Below are 18,096 nucleotides of genomic sequence, written 5' to 3'. Positions count from 1 at the left end.
CAAGTGTTTCTTGTTAACAGTTAGTTTTTGTAATTTCTTGCCTTTATAATAAGTTTGAGACCATCAGTTGTGATGTGCAGAGGTTGGATGGGTATACAATAGAGACAAGCACAGCTAAAGCATGCTCGATCATGCGGCATTTGAATACCGGTGGCTGAAGTAGTTAGCTGCTACCCTAAGGTTACCTGGATAAATGGTTACAGCCATAGGCTGTATCCATGTTTTCACAGACTCCTTAGAACTGCATCCAACTTCTACAGCTGCCGGTATTTAGTATACCGAACAATCAGACTCGAGCATGCTGAAGTTGCGCTCATCTCTAGTGTTTAGATCTGTTCAGTCACTCTTAATGAACAGTATGGCAAGAACCACTCAATTAGTTAAAGAAAAATGACTGTCCATTATTTTAAGACCTGAAGGTCAGTCAATGTAGAAGATTGCAAGAACTTTGAAGATATCCTCAAGTGCAGTCAAGAAACCTCGATCAAATGTTATAATAAAACTGTCCCTCAGGAAAGGAAGAACAAGAGTTTCTTGTGTTGCAGAAGATAAGTTCATTAGAGTTACCAGTCTCAAAAATCACATCAGGAATAAGAAGAAGGAGAATATTGCTTGGTCCAAGAAACACAAAGAATGGACATTAGGCCAGAGAAAATCTCTACTTTGGTCTGAGTATCAAAATAGGAGATTTTCGGTCCTAAATGTCATATCTTTGTTGGATGCAGAAAAGTGAGCAATTGCTTTGCTGGTGACATGGTTTACAATTTATTAAAAAATGCTACCACATCATTCTTCAGCAACATGCCAGCATAATTGGTTTGCGCTTAGTGGGACCATAATTTGTTTTTCAACAGGACGATGACCTGAAATAAGGGGAAGCAGCCAACAAGTGTTCTGCTCCTCTGGGAACTTCTTCAAGGCTATTGGAGAACCATTCCAGGTGACTTCCTCATAAAGCTGATGTAAAGAATGCCAAGAAGGTGCAAAGCTGTCATGAAAAAGTGGGCTACTTTAAAGAATCTGAAATGTCAAAGATATTCTGGTTAAGGTTCTATATAATGTAGAAAAAAAAACATGGGAAGAAAAGATGTGTCTATCATTGGTACTGTAAGTGTAGCGTGTTGACCTGTTCACACAGTGCCAGATCTGATGAACAGGAGGCATATTCTTCTTTTACATTTTTCCAGTGACTCACAGTATAAATACTTTACCTTGTTCTTGTGGAAATATCTGCCCTCCAAGGTCATGGACTGACCTGGATAGAAACAGAATGTTATACTTTCATGCCTTTCCCCTTTATTCTTAAAAAATGTCTACTCTTGCTATTATTCATGTTCCTTTTTTTTTATTTAAATCCTCTAATTTAAGCTATGCCCTATTGCTCCCTATGCAGCATTTTCCCTTTCTTGTTGCCCACCCTTTTCACCATAGACTCTAGTCTTACAGTATGTAACTCATATTATGTCGGGTTTCAATCTCACTTGTTGTAATGCTCAACTATATGAAGCATTTTCTTTTGTGTAAATGCCACAGTGGTGTTTCCAGACTCTCCGGAGAACACTTGTTATAGGATTTAAGAATGGTGAGCACTCTGGAGACTGGCAACCTTTTCATAAGGCAGGAGAGAAGATGACAGATAGGTCACAGGTCTGCTATTACTCGGCCGCCTTAGTGGTGTACACTTCACTACTCATGATGTGATTATTGCCGTGGGCTTTTAATTAACAATAAAGCCTTTAATACTAGATCAAGAAACTGACAACAGGCACACTTCAGTAGAAGGCCATTATCATTATTTGATGTTCTATTTGCTTTGGAGAAACTGGTTTAACACTTTAGATACCAGTGATTGAAGACAGTGGTGTATGCGTACGTTTCTACAAAGAGTCATCTGACTTAGAGTTTGCTGTCTCTATTAATGATATTCTGCAGTGCATAAACAGGGTCCCAAAAAGCATGTAGTAGCAATTTGTGCCATAGGATTAAATACAGACAGTTTGTGAATATATACATCCATCCATAGGAGAAGTACACTTTTCCATTACTATCAGGGCTTGCAATTTCCTAATTGTGATAAAGTTTAATCAGATTAATTCTCAATATAGCGGAAGTAGCAATCCCGACACTAAATGACCAGCAATTGAGTTGGCCACATGTAGCTTCTGAAGATGAACCAATGGTGATCAGATAATCACTAGCTTGGCTGTATCCCAATTCACCACAGCACACAATGGAAAGTGCGGCCAGAGCCTCACTTTCCATTGTGTGAACTGACAGGTCTGTGCGGCCGCTATTCAAAGAATAGTAGCCGCAAAAAACTAACATGTCTGTTTTTCCTGTGGCTGGTTGGAATCCCGGCTGGAGTGTATACTATGAGGGACATGTATGAAAAGGCCTGTAATGCCTTTTTTAGGCGCAGATGGGGCAAATCAGCGTAAAAATATTTGCAAATGGTATTTTTGCGAATATTTTTTTCACATCTGCCCCATCTGCGCCACCTTCGTCAGTGGGGCGGAGAGGGGGCATTACAGGTGGTGCGGCTGCACGCAGAGGGGGTGCGGCCTCTGTGTGCGCCGCATTTATCATTTTTCCGGTGGAGAAATGATACTGAAATCTACGCCAGCTCTGAGCTGGTGTAGGTTTCAAAATTCTCAGTGCGATCAGGATTTATGTAGAGGCAATGCACCTCTACATAAATCCTCTGAGCTCCAGATCCCGCCTCCATCACTGACTGGCTGAGCAGACTTGAAACGTCACGTCTCAAGCACGCGTCAGAGACTAGGAATGGCCGGGCAGCGGGAACCGGAGCGCCACGATACGGGACCCGCCGCTGGAACCCTCAGCCACCTTCTCCCCGGCCATTTCGAAAAAAAAAGTACCCCTTTAAGTAAACTATAATATAGGTATAGCATAATTTGTAAGAGAGAAGCAAAATTATTTTGCATTCCTTAACCCTGTCATTGTAGGATTTAGTGCCTTAGTGGTTCCTTAAAGAGGGTGTAACTACATGTCCAAGCAGGGAAAACTAGGACATGTCAGAAGGCAGAGAGCTATAAGCTGCTTACCTACAAGGCACAGCTTATATGTATCAGTTCAGTTTCACATAGCTTTTGAAGATGATAATGTACTCCTTCCAGGAGGTCTGTATTTTATCCTGTGACAGTGTTCTTCTTCTGATTGCCTAGCCCCTTTCTATGGTAATGGTCAACCGTTTATAAGCCACTGTGGCAATTATTGACTTGAATAGACAGTCGATACAGATTGCTCACTAGTGATGGAAAGAGCCAATGGAATTGTGTATGTTACACTGTAACCAAGTCAGACAGTCACAGCTCCATATAAAAGCATAATAAAAGACATATAATTCCTGTAATAAGAGTAGTACTTTAGTCCCACCAGAGTACAGAGCAGTGCAAAAAAGTTTTAATAGTTGTCCTCAATTTCTTGTCAAGATTGTTTGTTTTGCAAGTACATTCCTAAATATATTTTTTAGTTTGTCAAAATCATCCATTTAAAAAAAAAGAAAAAAGAACCCCATCTGTGAAGTATCTGTTCTCCAGATGTCTGAAAGGCAATGTATCCCTTAAATAAAAGCTTGAGACCACACGGACAGCATTCATCACCCTCCAGACTGACAGCAATGTAATTAATTGGAGACATTTCCAGCACAGATCTGATACGGCACCTCCAGGAGCACGTCTAGCATGGACACTTAAACATTTCAGTCTCTTTCCTGCAGGAGATAAGTGACAGTCTATTATTAATTGATGGAGACCATTTTATGCTATAAATAGGTCTCTGCTGGACTGATGCAAGTTATAGTCTATATATTGTTATAAGCAGTGAATATGTGAACAATTATTTCTGGCATTTACATTTGTTCTAGGTTCATTTCTTAGAGGTTGTCCTAAAAACAACCTGTGATATACAGTGTGTGTGTGTGTGTGGGGGGGGGGGGGGGGGGGGGGGGGGGGGGTCTGTTCTCAGAACCCTAATCTGTGAGCCAGAATTTACAGGTTTTATAAGAACGACTCTCTATCTCACAGACCCATCCCATCAATACATTACATGGACAAGCATTTACCTGAATGACCACCATGTCCAAGCAATGCCGTTTTCCTGTTAATAACAACTGATTGTCAAGGTTTAGAGAAACTGGACCATGGTTATTCCTATGGTTCTCTATATAAGAGAGGTCATTCAAGGACACTCATTCACACGGCATTCAGTATGAAGATCCATGTACTTGTGATTTACGTACATATGTGCCATACATGTGTACATAGACTTTATATGGGTCTAATAAATGGCAAACGTGTCCTTTTGACTTCCACCAGGCTGCTGCACTTTCCTATATAGTTATAATCCAAATTATATGGACAATAGAAGCTTATGGCTTCTGTACTGTCTCAGGTGGCCGGACAGTTCTCCTATGCATCCTTTCAGGGGAAATTTTAGAGAGTAACATACATGTCACAAGTTTAGCTTTTTATTTAACACCCCTTTTAAATTCTTCCATTTAACCCTTTGAGGACCAGGCCCAAAATAACCCAGTGGACCGTGCAAATTTTGATCTTTGCACTTTAGTTTTTCTCTCCTCCCCTTCTAAGAGCTCTAGCACTTTCAGTTTTCTATCTACAAGGCCATGTTACAGAAATAGTTGTACTGTGTAATGGCGTCTTTCATTTTACCATAACGTATGACGGAATCCCAAATATATTATTTATAAAGATATAAATAGGTGAAATTGTAAAAAAGAATGCAATATGGTAACGTTTGGGGGGTTCCTGTGTCTACGTAATGCACTATATGGTAAAAGCGACATGATACTATTACTCTATAGGTCAGTCCGAACACAACCATATGCAGGTTACACTGATTCTCTAATGTTATATATATATTTTTTTTTAATGAAATCCTTTTTTTTGGCAATTAAATATTAATAAAATGAACCTATTGTGACGCTTATAACGGTTTTAGTTTTTTACCTATGGGTCTGTGTGTGGTGTCATTTTTTCCGCCATGATCTCTAGTTTTTAATAGTACCATATTTGTAAAGATCAGACGTTTTGATCACTTTTTATAAATTTTTTATATATATATATAATGTAACATAAAATCGGTAATCCGCGCACTTTTTTCCCTCTTTTCATCTACACCGTTCAGCATTCGCAATGACAATTATTATATTTTAATAGATTGGACAATTACGCACGCTACGGTATATTATATGTTTATTTATTTATTTTTATATGTTTTATTTATATAATGGGAAATGGGGGGTGATTTAAACTTTTATTGGGGGAGGGGTTTTGGGGTAGTGTGTTGGTGTTTTTAACTTTTTTTTTACACATTTGAAGTCCCTTTGGGGGACTTGTACATAAAATACTTTTATTTTATACACTGATCATTGCTATGCCATAGGCATAGCATTGATCAGTGTTATCAGCGATCTGCTCATTGAGCCTGCCTGTGCAGGCTCAGTGACCAGAGCGCCGATCGGACCGCATGGAGGCAGGTGAGAGACCTCTTGCGGTCCGGTTTACCGATCGGGAGCCCCGCAGTCACACTGTGGGGGTCTCGATCGGTAAGTGACAGGGGACTCCCCCTGTCTCTTACACTTAAACGCTGTGATCGCGTTTAAGTAGTTAATGTCACGCTGCAGCGTGTCATTACGGTGAGGTGCCGGCTGCTGATTGCTCCGGAGCGCGCTTCATAGCTCAGGACGTATCGGTACGTCCAGGGTCGTCTGGGGACAGACTTCCAGGATGTACCGGTACGTCCTAGGTCGCCTAGGGGTTAAAGGGGGTTATCCAGCGCTATAAAAACATGGTCACTTTTCCCCTACTGTTGTCTCCAGATTGGGTGGGGTTTTGAAACTCAGTTCCATTGAAGTAAATGGAGCTTAATTGCAAACTGCACCTGAACTGGAGACAACAGTAGGGGGAAAAGTGGCCATATTTTTGTAGCGCTAGATAACCCCTTTAATATTATGTATTGAGTTCAACCTCTTGGTGTCAGAAAGTTACATAGATTTGTAATTTACTTCTATTAAAAAATCTTAAGTCTTCCCATACTAATCAGCTGCTGTATGTCCTGCAGGAAATGTTTTCAGCCGGACACAGTGCTCTCTGCTGACATCTCTTGTCGAGAAAGGAACTCTCCAGAGTAGGAGAGGCTTCCTATGGGAATCCCCATAGAAAACTTCTCCTGCTCTAGACAGTTCCTGTCTCGGCCAGAGATGTCAGCAGAGAGCAAGGTGTCTTAATGAAAATAAAACATCATTTCCTGTAGGACATACAGCAGCTAATAGTATAGGAAGACTTGAGATTTTTAAATAGAAGTAAATTACAAATCTGTATAACTTTCGAACACCAGTTGATTTGAAAGAAAAAAGATTTTCGCTGGACAACCCCTTTAAATATCTCCTCCTGCCATATTCCATATTTAGGGTCCATTTACACAGAAAGATTATCTGACAGATTATCTGCCAAAGATTTGAAGCCAAAGCCTGGAACAGACTATAAACAGAGATCAGGTCATTAAGGAAAGCCTGAGATTTCTCCTCTTTTCAAATCCATTCCTGCCTTTGGCTTCAAATCTTTGGCAGATAATCTGTCAGATAATCTTTCTGTGTAAATGGACCCTTAATCAGCCTCCTTTAATATATTTCAATGCATTTAGTGACATTTTATATGAAGTTCCTAGAAAAATATCTATTAATTCAACCTACTTTAATGTAAATGTGGCAACTAAACCAGTTATTAATGACTATTCATTTTCCTGGTTTGTCTTGTTCTGTAACAGTCTTATCTTTCTTGTACATGCTTCCTTGGTGTCCAGCTTATTAGCAGAGAGTCATCAATAAGGAGCAGCACATCAATTTACCATGTACAGCTGGTGATTATCACCTCTCTATACACCACAATGAACTCTAAAATCATTATAGATAGATAAAGGAAGACTTTTTTTTGTTTCATCCTTATCTAAAGAGAACAAGAATCCAACATAAACTCTACACTACTATCATGTCTTCCGTTCTTAGTACAGCCTTGGCATGTCAGACAGTTAACTGGATGGATCTAATTTGCTTATATGGGTCCATCAATCTTCCCTTTTTGTAACACTAAGGCTGCAGAGTATACTGCTATCCTACTAAACCTCAACATAATAAAACACAATTCTAATGTAAACAGAAACGTATCCCTCCATTGTGCTCCATTCTACTGCTTTCCGCTTCTCCCCATCCCTTTGTACCAACTGACTGTAACCTGATTAGAAAAATTTGACTGGAATCAGTTCACCCGTTAAGGAAAACGAAACAAAAGCACCCAAAAAAGAACCTGTTCAGCCAATTACTGACCATAGTGATGACCCGCTTCTGTCTGTGATTGGCTTATCATCCATTTCTTTGTGCTGAGTCCGGGACTAAGTGCAGAACAATCGGACTTAAACACAAAAAGGGTGACCCATGAAAGGTTGTCATAGAGCTTAGATTTTATTATTAGGAAACCTAAAATTCAGTGTTTCTGCCAGTCTCTACCATGGTCGTTAGCCCTGCTGCCCCTGATGACACATCTGTAAACTAGTAAAACATGTCGGAGGGGCTTTTGTTAAAGGTTTAATTGTCATCTATATGTTCTGGTAGCTGTGAGCTTTGAAACCGGGCACCATCAGTACAGTTTTCAGTTATTCCTGAACTAGTGGGTGGAGCCTAGCCTCTATGATATCTCCCATACACTGCACATATACAGAAGAGGAGATTCTGGGGAGTGGAAGTGAGACAAAACACAATGTAAATCTCGGGTTCCTCTTCTGTCTCTCCTGGCACAACCTTTTCTTCCCTTTATAGAGTTCTATGGGCATATGGGACCTGTTACTTTTGAGCTGATTTATGTGGAGATTGACTTAAGCAGCTTTTGAATGATGAATTTAGGAGAGAGAGATAGGGTGGAGTTGAGCCTGATAAAGAAAAGGCATTTTACTCTGATAAGATATATTAAAATGTTTATATTTCCTTGTACTATTGTTTCATACAGTTTGTTAAAACACCAGTGACAATATAGTCCTTAAGATGCCTCAGAACAATAAGACTTATAATATTTAAAGAAGCACTCCAGTGTAGTTTTGAGGTTGGTGAGGGTAAACGTCTGGCTGCTCCTTAGTTTATCAGGTGATCTGCGTCCCTTTTGGTCCTAGGTGCAGTGCTGATTCACACAGCACTGGCTGTACTAGAAGCAACTTTCCCCGTGTATAGTAAGTCTATGAGGTAAGCGGCGGGGGAGGCCGTTCTTCTGGTGGGTTTACTCAGTAGCCAATGTAGCAGACAGAGCTGCAGTGTAAAGTTTAGGGCTAGGAAAGAGAGCCATGGGCAGATTATGGCCACTCCCTAGAAGGCATCCATAAAGACAATGCTAAAGATGATAAATAAGGGAGTATAATCTAACATTCTCATAATGTCACATTCTCCATACATAAACCGTGGCAATAAAGACTTTTTAGTATGGTTACTTACTGTATGTGGTTCATTCTCTTTAACTTTAATTATTTTTTTTTTTGCAGGAGAAACTATGTTTACCACATCACATTCTAGAAGAAAAGGGCCTGGTAAAAGTGAGCATCACTGTACAAGCACTGGTCGATGTCACCACAACCAAGCAAGCCTTATTCCTATGAAACTACTGCATCTTCTTTCATCTGACTGTATGACCATATTTTCTAAAAGGCTCTGTAAGGAGAAAAGAAAACTTCATGTTGCCTCAGAGTCTCCTCCAAGGAGATGCATGACGGAAAGCAGCAGCCGATCACATTCCACAAAGAGGGAGCAAGTAGCAAAATTTGCACAGAAAGGTTAAAGTCTACATAAACTGTATATATTCATCCCTTACCACATATCAGTCAATGCCTATGCTTCTATCATTGTAACTGACTGTATACAGTGATGAGACACAGCGGCAAACATTGCTCCATGTCCTGACGTCTTTGCTGGCCCTGTTCACTATAGGTCACGTTGCACTGTATTTATTTCTATAGCACTAGCCATTATTTGCAATCCCAAACACTAATTGCTGCTTTAATTCTGAACATATTTGGAATGACGAGATCTAACTTGATGTAAATTTTGTCCTATAGTTCACTGGATTGTTGTGTAATGGAGTACTAAGGGTATAATGGAATGAAACGGACTGGTCTAAGTAATATGTGTCCTCCTAAACAGGGACAATACTTAGGTCCCTGATGCAAACCTATCACCATAGAAGCTCCCAACATTGTAGAACAGGTGGAGGGGAGCAAACAAGTTATTATAAAATAAACTTTTTTATTACTATTGATGCCAATGATAGTTATTCAAGTAGTAAGCCCAATGGTTAGGAACATCAGATTATTCTACAAGAATGCCCATCTCCAGTTTATGTATATGATAGCCATACTCTACATGATCTCTGGGATCTATAGTTATCATTTTATTTCTACTTCTCTGGCACACCTATGTACATAAAAAATTACACAAAATCTACTTATTGCTGGTAGTGTTCAAGTAGTAGTAGTGTCCATTTATTGTCATCTGGTGCAAGACTGGCCAACGCCAAACACAAAGTTCCAGTTTACAACTAAGTTACACATATATCGCTAGCCAAACTGATATACAGGATGTGTAAGTTGTTATACAATGTGCCAAATAGGAGATGGTGTGTCTTGATTTTAACAGAATGAATGCTTTTATATCCTTATAGGCCACACATCATTGTGTGCAAAACTGAAGGTGCCCAGGACAAGAAACAGTGATTGGGGCTGAGCTGCAACACTAGACACAGCCTAGACAGGAGTAGCTCTGTTTCAGCTCTATCTTTGTACAATATTGAGTATAATAGTGTGTTAAGATTGGGACTTCAACAAATGACATCCCATCCTTGCTGTAAGACGTTTGCAGCCCATATTATAAGTATTAGATTGCCAGCTTTTCACACTAATGTGACCTACTCTCACTAATTGCAAATGATATGTAAGTTTGTTATCCAAATGAGGCCTTTTGATTTCTTTGAAAACATGTCAGGATATTGTGGTGAAAGGTCGTCATGAAAAAAATCAGTTTCTTAACTTATCTAAGAGAAAGGTAAGGCTGGACACATTGGTACAATACTATTGTGTATAGGAGGTCTACCCCCCCCCCCCCCTTATTAGCTTTTCACACTAATGTGACCTACTCTCACTAAGTGCAAATTATATCTAAGTTTGTTATCCAAATGAGGCCTTTTAAGTCCTTTGAAAACATGTCAGGATAATGTGAAAGGTCGTCTTGAAAAAAATCAGTTTCTTAACTTATCTAAGAGAAAGTTAAGGCTGGACACATTGGTACAATACAATTGTGTGAGGGAGGTCTAACTCCCTTTTTATAAATGCAGCATATATTCATACATGAAACAGCAATTCCCTTTTATAGCATTAATATAATTTTTCATTATGGCGGGGGAAAGTAGTGGTAGTTGATAGATGAACTATTGTTGTAATGGGTGATGCTAGTGACTATTTTTCAGTGGCCAACTTACTTTAATTTTGGTATGCCAAAAGCTCCAAGATGATTCATCTATCAATGAAAACCATTATGTGCCCCTATGTTTAAACTTTCTAAAGCGGCACATCTAGAAATGTATGTGATGTTTAGCTTTGAGAGCCATAATGACTTCTATTAACATATAATAGAATCTTTAGAAAACAGAATGGCATTTTATAAAATAAGCCCTCTATGAGGGATGCAGAATCCATCAAGTGCAATATTGTAAAAGCACTTGAAGATTACAGACTGAAACATTACATTGTGTTTGTGTACAAATAACGTTATATAAAATGGCTTCAAATAGCTTTCAATTGGATTTTTATTCAGCTTGTAGATGACAATGCTGCTAACAGGAGATGCTATCAAAAGAATTTAAAATAGATTGATGACCACATGCTGGATAACGTATAGTATACCTGAGTGCTCTGGCTTTCTTCTTGGGCAAACATTGCATTTCTACAGTGTTGTACATCCAGAGTGGGACTGAAAGGCATTCATAAAACATAAAATTATTAGTATTAAACAGTCCAAAATACAATAACAAATGTATGTGAATCCATTAAGTGACGCTAGGTTCACACTGCGTTTTCAGCATCCGTTTAACGGATCCGTTTTTTTTAACGTCCAGAAAAATAGGGTCAGCAACGTTTTTTGGTCCGTTTTGGTCCGCCAAAAAAAACGGATCCGTTTTTTTTTATAATGGAAGTCAATGGAAAAACGGATGCACACAAATGAATCCGTTTTTTGCAATCCGTTTTTCATGCGTTTTTTGCAAAAAACGGATGCGTTAAACGGATGCTGAAAACGCAGTGTGAACCTAGCCTAAGCTGCAGAGCCTGACTTCAGATACAGATACTGGATAATAGCTAATAAAATATCCCCAAAACAAACCATTAGATATAGAATGTGTTGACATGATTATGTAATAGAAACAATAGGAGAAAAGGAACATTAAATGTAATGCCCTTTGTACCTCCAAGAGTTGAAATCAGAGACCCCTCCTCCAGGCTGGGATGCCCTGCTCTGTGGTTAGTAGTTCCATAAGATGGCCGACATGGAGGAGCATGTGACCATGCCCCATCCCCCAGTGTCCAACACTTAGGCTGTATATGCCTATTGTGGACACTGGGGGCGGGGCATGGTGACATGCTCCTCCATGTCGGCCATCTTACGGACAGACTCACCACAGAGCAGGACAGCACAGCCTGGAGGAGGGGAGTCTGATTTTAGCTCTATGAGGAACACAGGGAGCTGCTGTCAGTAAGTGCAGTGAGTACAGTTACTAATAATGTACACTGAACCGTTTTACTATAAAGTGACTAACCCTTTTAAAGGAGCTGCCCTACATTTAAATATTACATTGCACTATTATACCCGACAAAACATAATTTCTCAATTAGAGTCCTTATAAAAGGCTCCTGAGTTTAAATGTTGCTGTTACATACTTGCTATGGCGCCCCCTGCAGTGCTTTTGTTTCACTTTTTTGAACATCCACCTAATAAGACAGGGGCCAGTGGTCACACATGCTCAGTAGCTCACCCATACTACCTGGATGATCTTGTACTCCAGAAATGTGTTTTATGGGCAGTCACAGAAGATGGAAGACATGGCTTGGGATATATAAAGGTTTCTTTATATCTCTCTCAGTTTTAATATTAGACACAATAGGAACAAAGGAAATGGAAGAATTAATGGAAGGAATTGATGGGATAATCTTGGTGAGCTTTCTGTATGTAACAGAACTGCTACAAACAGGCATATATATGGGGAGTTCACATTTCTGCCAGCAATAATTAGGTTAAATAATGTATATACTATCATCACTGTTAATATGAATGTATTAAACTCAGAGATAAATACAGGCACAGATTGTTCATTTATATTTACCCACAAATGCCGCCTATACAGATTATTTAAGCTGTCATGTCAGGGTGTTTTTCTCACATTTTTTCAACATAGTCTAGCTAGGAATACAAGTATGGGTATAACTACAGATAAAAAGGTGCTACATCTTTAGATGCACATAGAATATGCTTCATATTGGAGATGTGGGCTGCGTAAATAGCTGAATTTACTAGCATTGGTCGTAATACCATTGCCATTTTACAGATTATTGCACAGTAGGAAAACACTACTGTGCATGGGGAAAAGCTGAATGGATCACAGTCCCGGAGGATGGAACAAATCATAATGTGATAGAAAATATAATTACAATATGCCATAACATTATAACATCATCCCCCCCCCCCCCCCCCCCAAGTTTTATATGAACAAACTAAATACAAATCTACAGTGTAGAATAAACCTGTATTATGGCGTCTTTTCATGTACTTTTATCTTTGTAGCCTTTTTGAGCAAAAAGCACAATGCTGTTTGTAGATTGGGGCAACCACAGGGAGTCATTGACAGCACAGAGTTTCTGAATGTAGATGATGGTAGGGGGAGGCGATGACAGTACTTTAAAGTTACTAGACAGAGGGATATGCAGTTTATTGTATATTTCCCTGTAGAAATAGAAGGGCAGAATGTCCACAGTAAGTCGCGTTTTAATATTTACAGGATTTTGGTGAAGGAAGAAAAGAGGAATTATGTGAATCATGAGGGTCAGGAGCAAGTGACACATAGCTGCATGTGTTCTTTGTTTGGCTACTTTATTAACTTAATCCCTTGATTCCTTATTTATTGCTTTGTAACATAATAACCTGCACTATAAGAAACCACAAGTCATATCTGTATGTACGTCATTAGTAAACAATGCATCGGCAAGGAAACCATTGGCAGCTAACATTTGGTTTGCTATGAACTATACACCATGTTGCAGCGACTCTACTTACAAGTAATTTCTTTCCTGGACAGTACAGTGCTAGCCTATGGGAGAAAAAAAAATTTACTTGGAGAGGAAAAATGCTGCCGGGAGTGGAGTGAAAACAGCGTGATGAAACGAGAAAATCAATGTGTTTAAGCTCTGGATGTTTGGAACATTGTGAACCATTGTGGAGGTTGAATGTAAAGACAGAGAATAAAGATGGCTGCAAAAAAAAGGAAAAGTGCAGTTATCAAACATTATTTTTTTACATGTATATATGACAAAAGCTTTGTAATGATTTTTGTGAGATGGCGCTTCTAAACAATAAAGAAAATGCTTATGTCTTAAGTTGTTGTGTTCTTCCAGTAGTTCAATAACTAGTAAATAGACAGTAGTATGTACTTAAAGAAGCATTCCCACATTATGCAGCTAGTCAGCCAGTATATATATATTTCACCTTGTATTACCTCATTTAATTGTTCCTTTCTATTTCTTCAAGTTGATTCATGTGATCTCATGGTGCCTCCCCCCCTTAAAATGCTATGTGCTTCTGTGCTCTCATGCTTTTAATAGGATCACCATCTCAGCCAGAACTTCCCGTATGATTACGATGCATGGACTTCTGCATGGATTATTATTATAGAGCTGCTGAAATGTTGATTTAAACCTACTCTGTACCCACAATCTGACCCTTTTTCCCAAACCGCTTGTACCTTCGGATAGCTGCTTTTAATCCAATATCTGTCCTGGGGTCCGTTCGGCAGATGATGCAGTTATTGTCCTAAAAGACAACTTTTAAACTTGCAGCCCTATGGCGTAGATTGTGTATGAATTAGGCTGGCACACCCTCTCCGTCCCTCCTCCCCGCCCTCTTTATCATTAGGAATGCTCCAGGCAGATTGTCTACTATTCCCCACCTGTGTCAGCCCGGCACATGGGCTGGATCGTTAAGGCACCTGTGCAATGTTTAGACAGGAGAAAATGTTCTAGGGTCATTCCTAATGATGAAGAGGGTGGGGAGGAGGGGTGGTGCAAGGTTAGGGCACAGATATTCTAAGCCCCGGCCGTTGGGCATGGGGCTGCAAGTTTAAGGCTATGTTCATACTGCGTATGAATCCGTCCGTAGTGCGAACCGCGAATATACGCACGTAGTTTTGAGGTAGATGCGTTCGCTTGATAGTATACGATATACGCCCGCACAGTACACACTACGTATGAGCTTGCGGCCGGATCGTATACGGCGCCGTGAAAAATGAACAAGACCATTGTTTGAGGACGGAAATGTTGAAACTCACGGCCGTGGATTTCCATGCGGTCCCGTACAAAGTACTTATTCCAGCCAAATTGAACTTGATTTTTCGATCCAAAAGGTTCTGTGATTTTACGGGGCTGGGCGAAGATTTCCAAGTAAATGACCTGCCTCAGATCGCTTCGAATCAAGCTAGGGAAGCATAACTGTACTGCGGGCATATGTTCGCGGTTTGTACGCATCTGGCCGCATGTCTATTTTTCCCACGCCCGTAGTTTCAGCTGCACATGTACGGCGGCGTACGATCTACGGACGGATTCATACGCAGTGTGAACATAGCCTAAAGGTTGTTTTTTAGGACAATAACTGCATCACCTGCCGCACGGACCCCAGGACAGATCTTAAATTAAAAGCAGCTATCTGAAGGTACAAATGGTTTGGGGGGGTCAGATTGTGGGTACAGAGTCGCTTTAAACATGAGAAACATAAAAAAAAGAATATTGCAAAACTGCTTGTGAACGCGTTGATTTAAAAAAAAAAAAAAAAAAAAAAAAAATCACAACAGGTACCGTAGTTGTTCTTTGAGCACTGCTGTTTGCAATCTGAAAAAAAAAAACCTTTGAAGATTAGAGGGGGAAAAAGGGTTCTTGAATTTTTCTGAATTTTTATTCTACTGTTTATCCCCATTTAACCAAGTGCTGCATAGAAAGCGACACCATCATGGGTGGTCCTTCTTGTGCAATATAATGGATGGTTTGAAACTCTGCCTAAAAGTGAATATTTGTACATTTGATACCAGCTTGTTATAGTGCTTGAAAAAGCACTATATTGTAATCCGTATTCTTCTTCTTCTTCCAGCCATTGTTCTGCGATTAATACAGCCCGAACCGCTTTGCGCAGACTCCATTCAAACTGCGTTTCGAAGCCCTCGGTGGTGACAGGTGTGCTACTTTTGAAAATAATGGCCCATTGGAAATAATGGCCACACTGTAAACGCTAATAGCCAATCACAGCACATATGCAAATAGCTGAAATATAGCAGCCAATAGAATTTCAAAGGTCTTGTCAGTCAATGCCTCAGAACATCCACACAGTCCGATGTCCACTGTTGGCCAATAGAAGATGTAGAAGATGGAAGGTCCTTAACAATTTTGTCTCACTGACATGAGTAAGATTGTCATGGTAACCGAGCAATGATCTTTACCATTATAAGTAGCAGAGGTCAGTCAGTGATGTAGTAGCGCCGATACCCGCATGACGTAGCAGAGGTCAGTCAGTAAAATAGCAAAGCAGAGGGGACAGTACCCAAGCCTCTCTTTTTTTTTTTTTTTTTTTTTTTAAATCAGATAATTTTTTATTAACATGTTCATTGCAGTGTAGTCACATACTGAAAACATATCAGGTACATAGTTCTGGTCAACACAGTAGTGCAAATAAGGACAATCGTAAAACAGTTAACATACAATACCAAGTGCGTTTTGCATATGTAAGAGTCCTGAAGCATCATCTGCAAATGAACCCGCCATTTTCTATATTTTCCTCCGAACCAAACAGATAGGACTTAAACAAGTAAAAGATCCCCTTTCCCACATGCTTGTGAACATCATATCAGGTATAACACACCATACAAATTGCACGAGATCCTGTAATGGAATTGCCATACACCAACTATTGAAAAAACAAGAACAGTAGAAGAAAAAACACAAAAAGTGGATCTTAACACATAAAAAATTCTGCGGTCCTCACTGTGGTTGTGCATATTTATCTGCGTTCCCTTCAAGTAGAGTCCCCACCTCTGTACATATATCATGAGCTTCCTCACACGTACCCGTAAGTACCCATATAGGTCGGGAGTACACGGTACCCTAACTCTGGGTCTAGTGGACTACATCGTCTATCTGGCCATTGCGGTAAGGGACGGTACTTAAGTCGCTCTTCAAGGGACGGTATCCAAGTTGCTCTTAAAAGGACGGACCCAAGTCGCTCTTAACCCCTTAACGACATCGGGCGTAAATTTACGCCCTGATGCCGGTAAGGGAGTTCAGAGCGGGGCCGCGCGGCGCAGCAGCCGGAAGTAAACGAGTGCCTATCTCATGGATCTCTGCAGCATATCTATGCTGCAGAGATCTCAATGAGAGATCAGATCACTTATACTAGAAGTCCCCCAGGGGGGCTTCTAGTATAAGTGTAAAAGTAAAAAAAAAATGTCATTATTAGTAAAAATCCCCCTCCCCTAATAAAAGTCTGAATCACCCCCCTTTTCCCAGGTTATAAATAAAAGTAAATAAATAAATAAACATGTTTGCTATCGCCGCGTGCGTAATCGCCCGAACTATTAATTAATCACATTCCTGATCTCACACGGTAAACGGCGTCAGCGCAAAAAAATCCCAAAGTGCAAAATTGCGCATTTTTGGTCGCATCAAATCCAGAAAAATTGTAATAAAAAGCGATCAAAAAGTCGCATATGCGCAATCAAGGTACCGATAGAAAGAACACATCATGGCGCAAAAAATGACACCTGACACAGCCCCATAGACCAAAGGATAAAAGCTTTATAAGCCTGGGAATGGAGCGGTTTTAAGTGTCGTATATTTGTTGACAATGGTTTAAATTTTTTACAGGCCATCAGATACAATATAAGTTATCCATGTTACATATCGTTTTAATCGTAACGACTTGAGGAACATATATAACAAGTCAGTTTTACCCCAGGGCGAATGGCGTAAAAACACATTTCACCCAAATAAACAAAATGCTTTTTTTTTTTCAATTTCACCACACTTTGAATTTTTTTCTGGTTTCGCAGTGTACTTTATGCAAAAATTCAGCCTGTCATTGCAAAGTATAATTAGTGACGCAAAAAATAAGGGCTCATGTGGGTCTCTAGGTGGAAAAATGCAAGTGCTATGGCCTTTTATGCACAAGGAGGAAAAACCGAAAACGCAAATATCGAAATTTGCTCTGTCCTTAAAGGGTTAAAGGGACGGTGTCCAAGTCACTCTTGAAGGGAGGGTACCCAAGTCGCTCTTAAAGGGTCAGTACTTAAGCTGGTCTTCAAAGGATGGTCCCTAAGTCTCTTTTAAAGGGACAATACTTAAGCCGCTCTAAGTGACTGTACCAAAGTTGCTCTTAAAGGGACTGTACCAAAGGTGCTCTTAAAGGGACTTTATCAAAGTTGCTCTGAAAGGGACTGTACCAAAGTTACTCTTTGATGATCATCAGTGATGTCAACAATGATGTTGTCGATAAAGTTATCATTGTTGTCAGCGATGTCATTGTTGTCAGTGATGTCATTGATGATGTCATTGATGATTTCAATGATGTGATCACTATTCGATGATGTAATCAATGATGTAATCAGTGATGTCAATGATGATGTTATCAATAGTTATCATTGTGGTCAATGATTTTCATCTGTGATGTCATTAATGGTGTCACTGATAATGTCATCAGTGATGTCATTGATGATGTAATTAATGATG

The 18,096-nt window shown here is 39.8% G+C and overlaps 1 protein-coding gene across 1 annotated transcript in view; it reads left to right on the top strand.

Moving 5' to 3' along the window:
- Positions 1 to 11,117, top strand: part of LRCH1 (leucine rich repeats and calponin homology domain containing 1) — a 178,011-nt gene extending 166,894 nt beyond the window's left edge. Inside the window, exon 20 of the mRNA XM_069972913.1 lies at positions 8,563 to 11,117. Coding sequence (XP_069829014.1) covers positions 8,563 to 8,676 — 114 coding nt within the window. The 3' untranslated portion in view covers positions 8,677 to 11,117. The remainder of the gene's footprint in view (positions 1 to 8,562) is intronic.
- The last annotated feature ends 6,979 nt before the right edge of the window (positions 11,118 to 18,096 follow it).

Source organism: Dendropsophus ebraccatus, chromosome 5 (genome assembly GCF_027789765.1).
Source record: "Dendropsophus ebraccatus isolate aDenEbr1 chromosome 5, aDenEbr1.pat, whole genome shotgun sequence".
NCBI classification, from domain to species: domain Eukaryota; kingdom Metazoa; phylum Chordata; class Amphibia; order Anura; family Hylidae; genus Dendropsophus; species Dendropsophus ebraccatus.
Note: the sequence above shows the minus strand (reverse complement) of the source record. Positions and strands in the feature narration are given on the sequence as shown.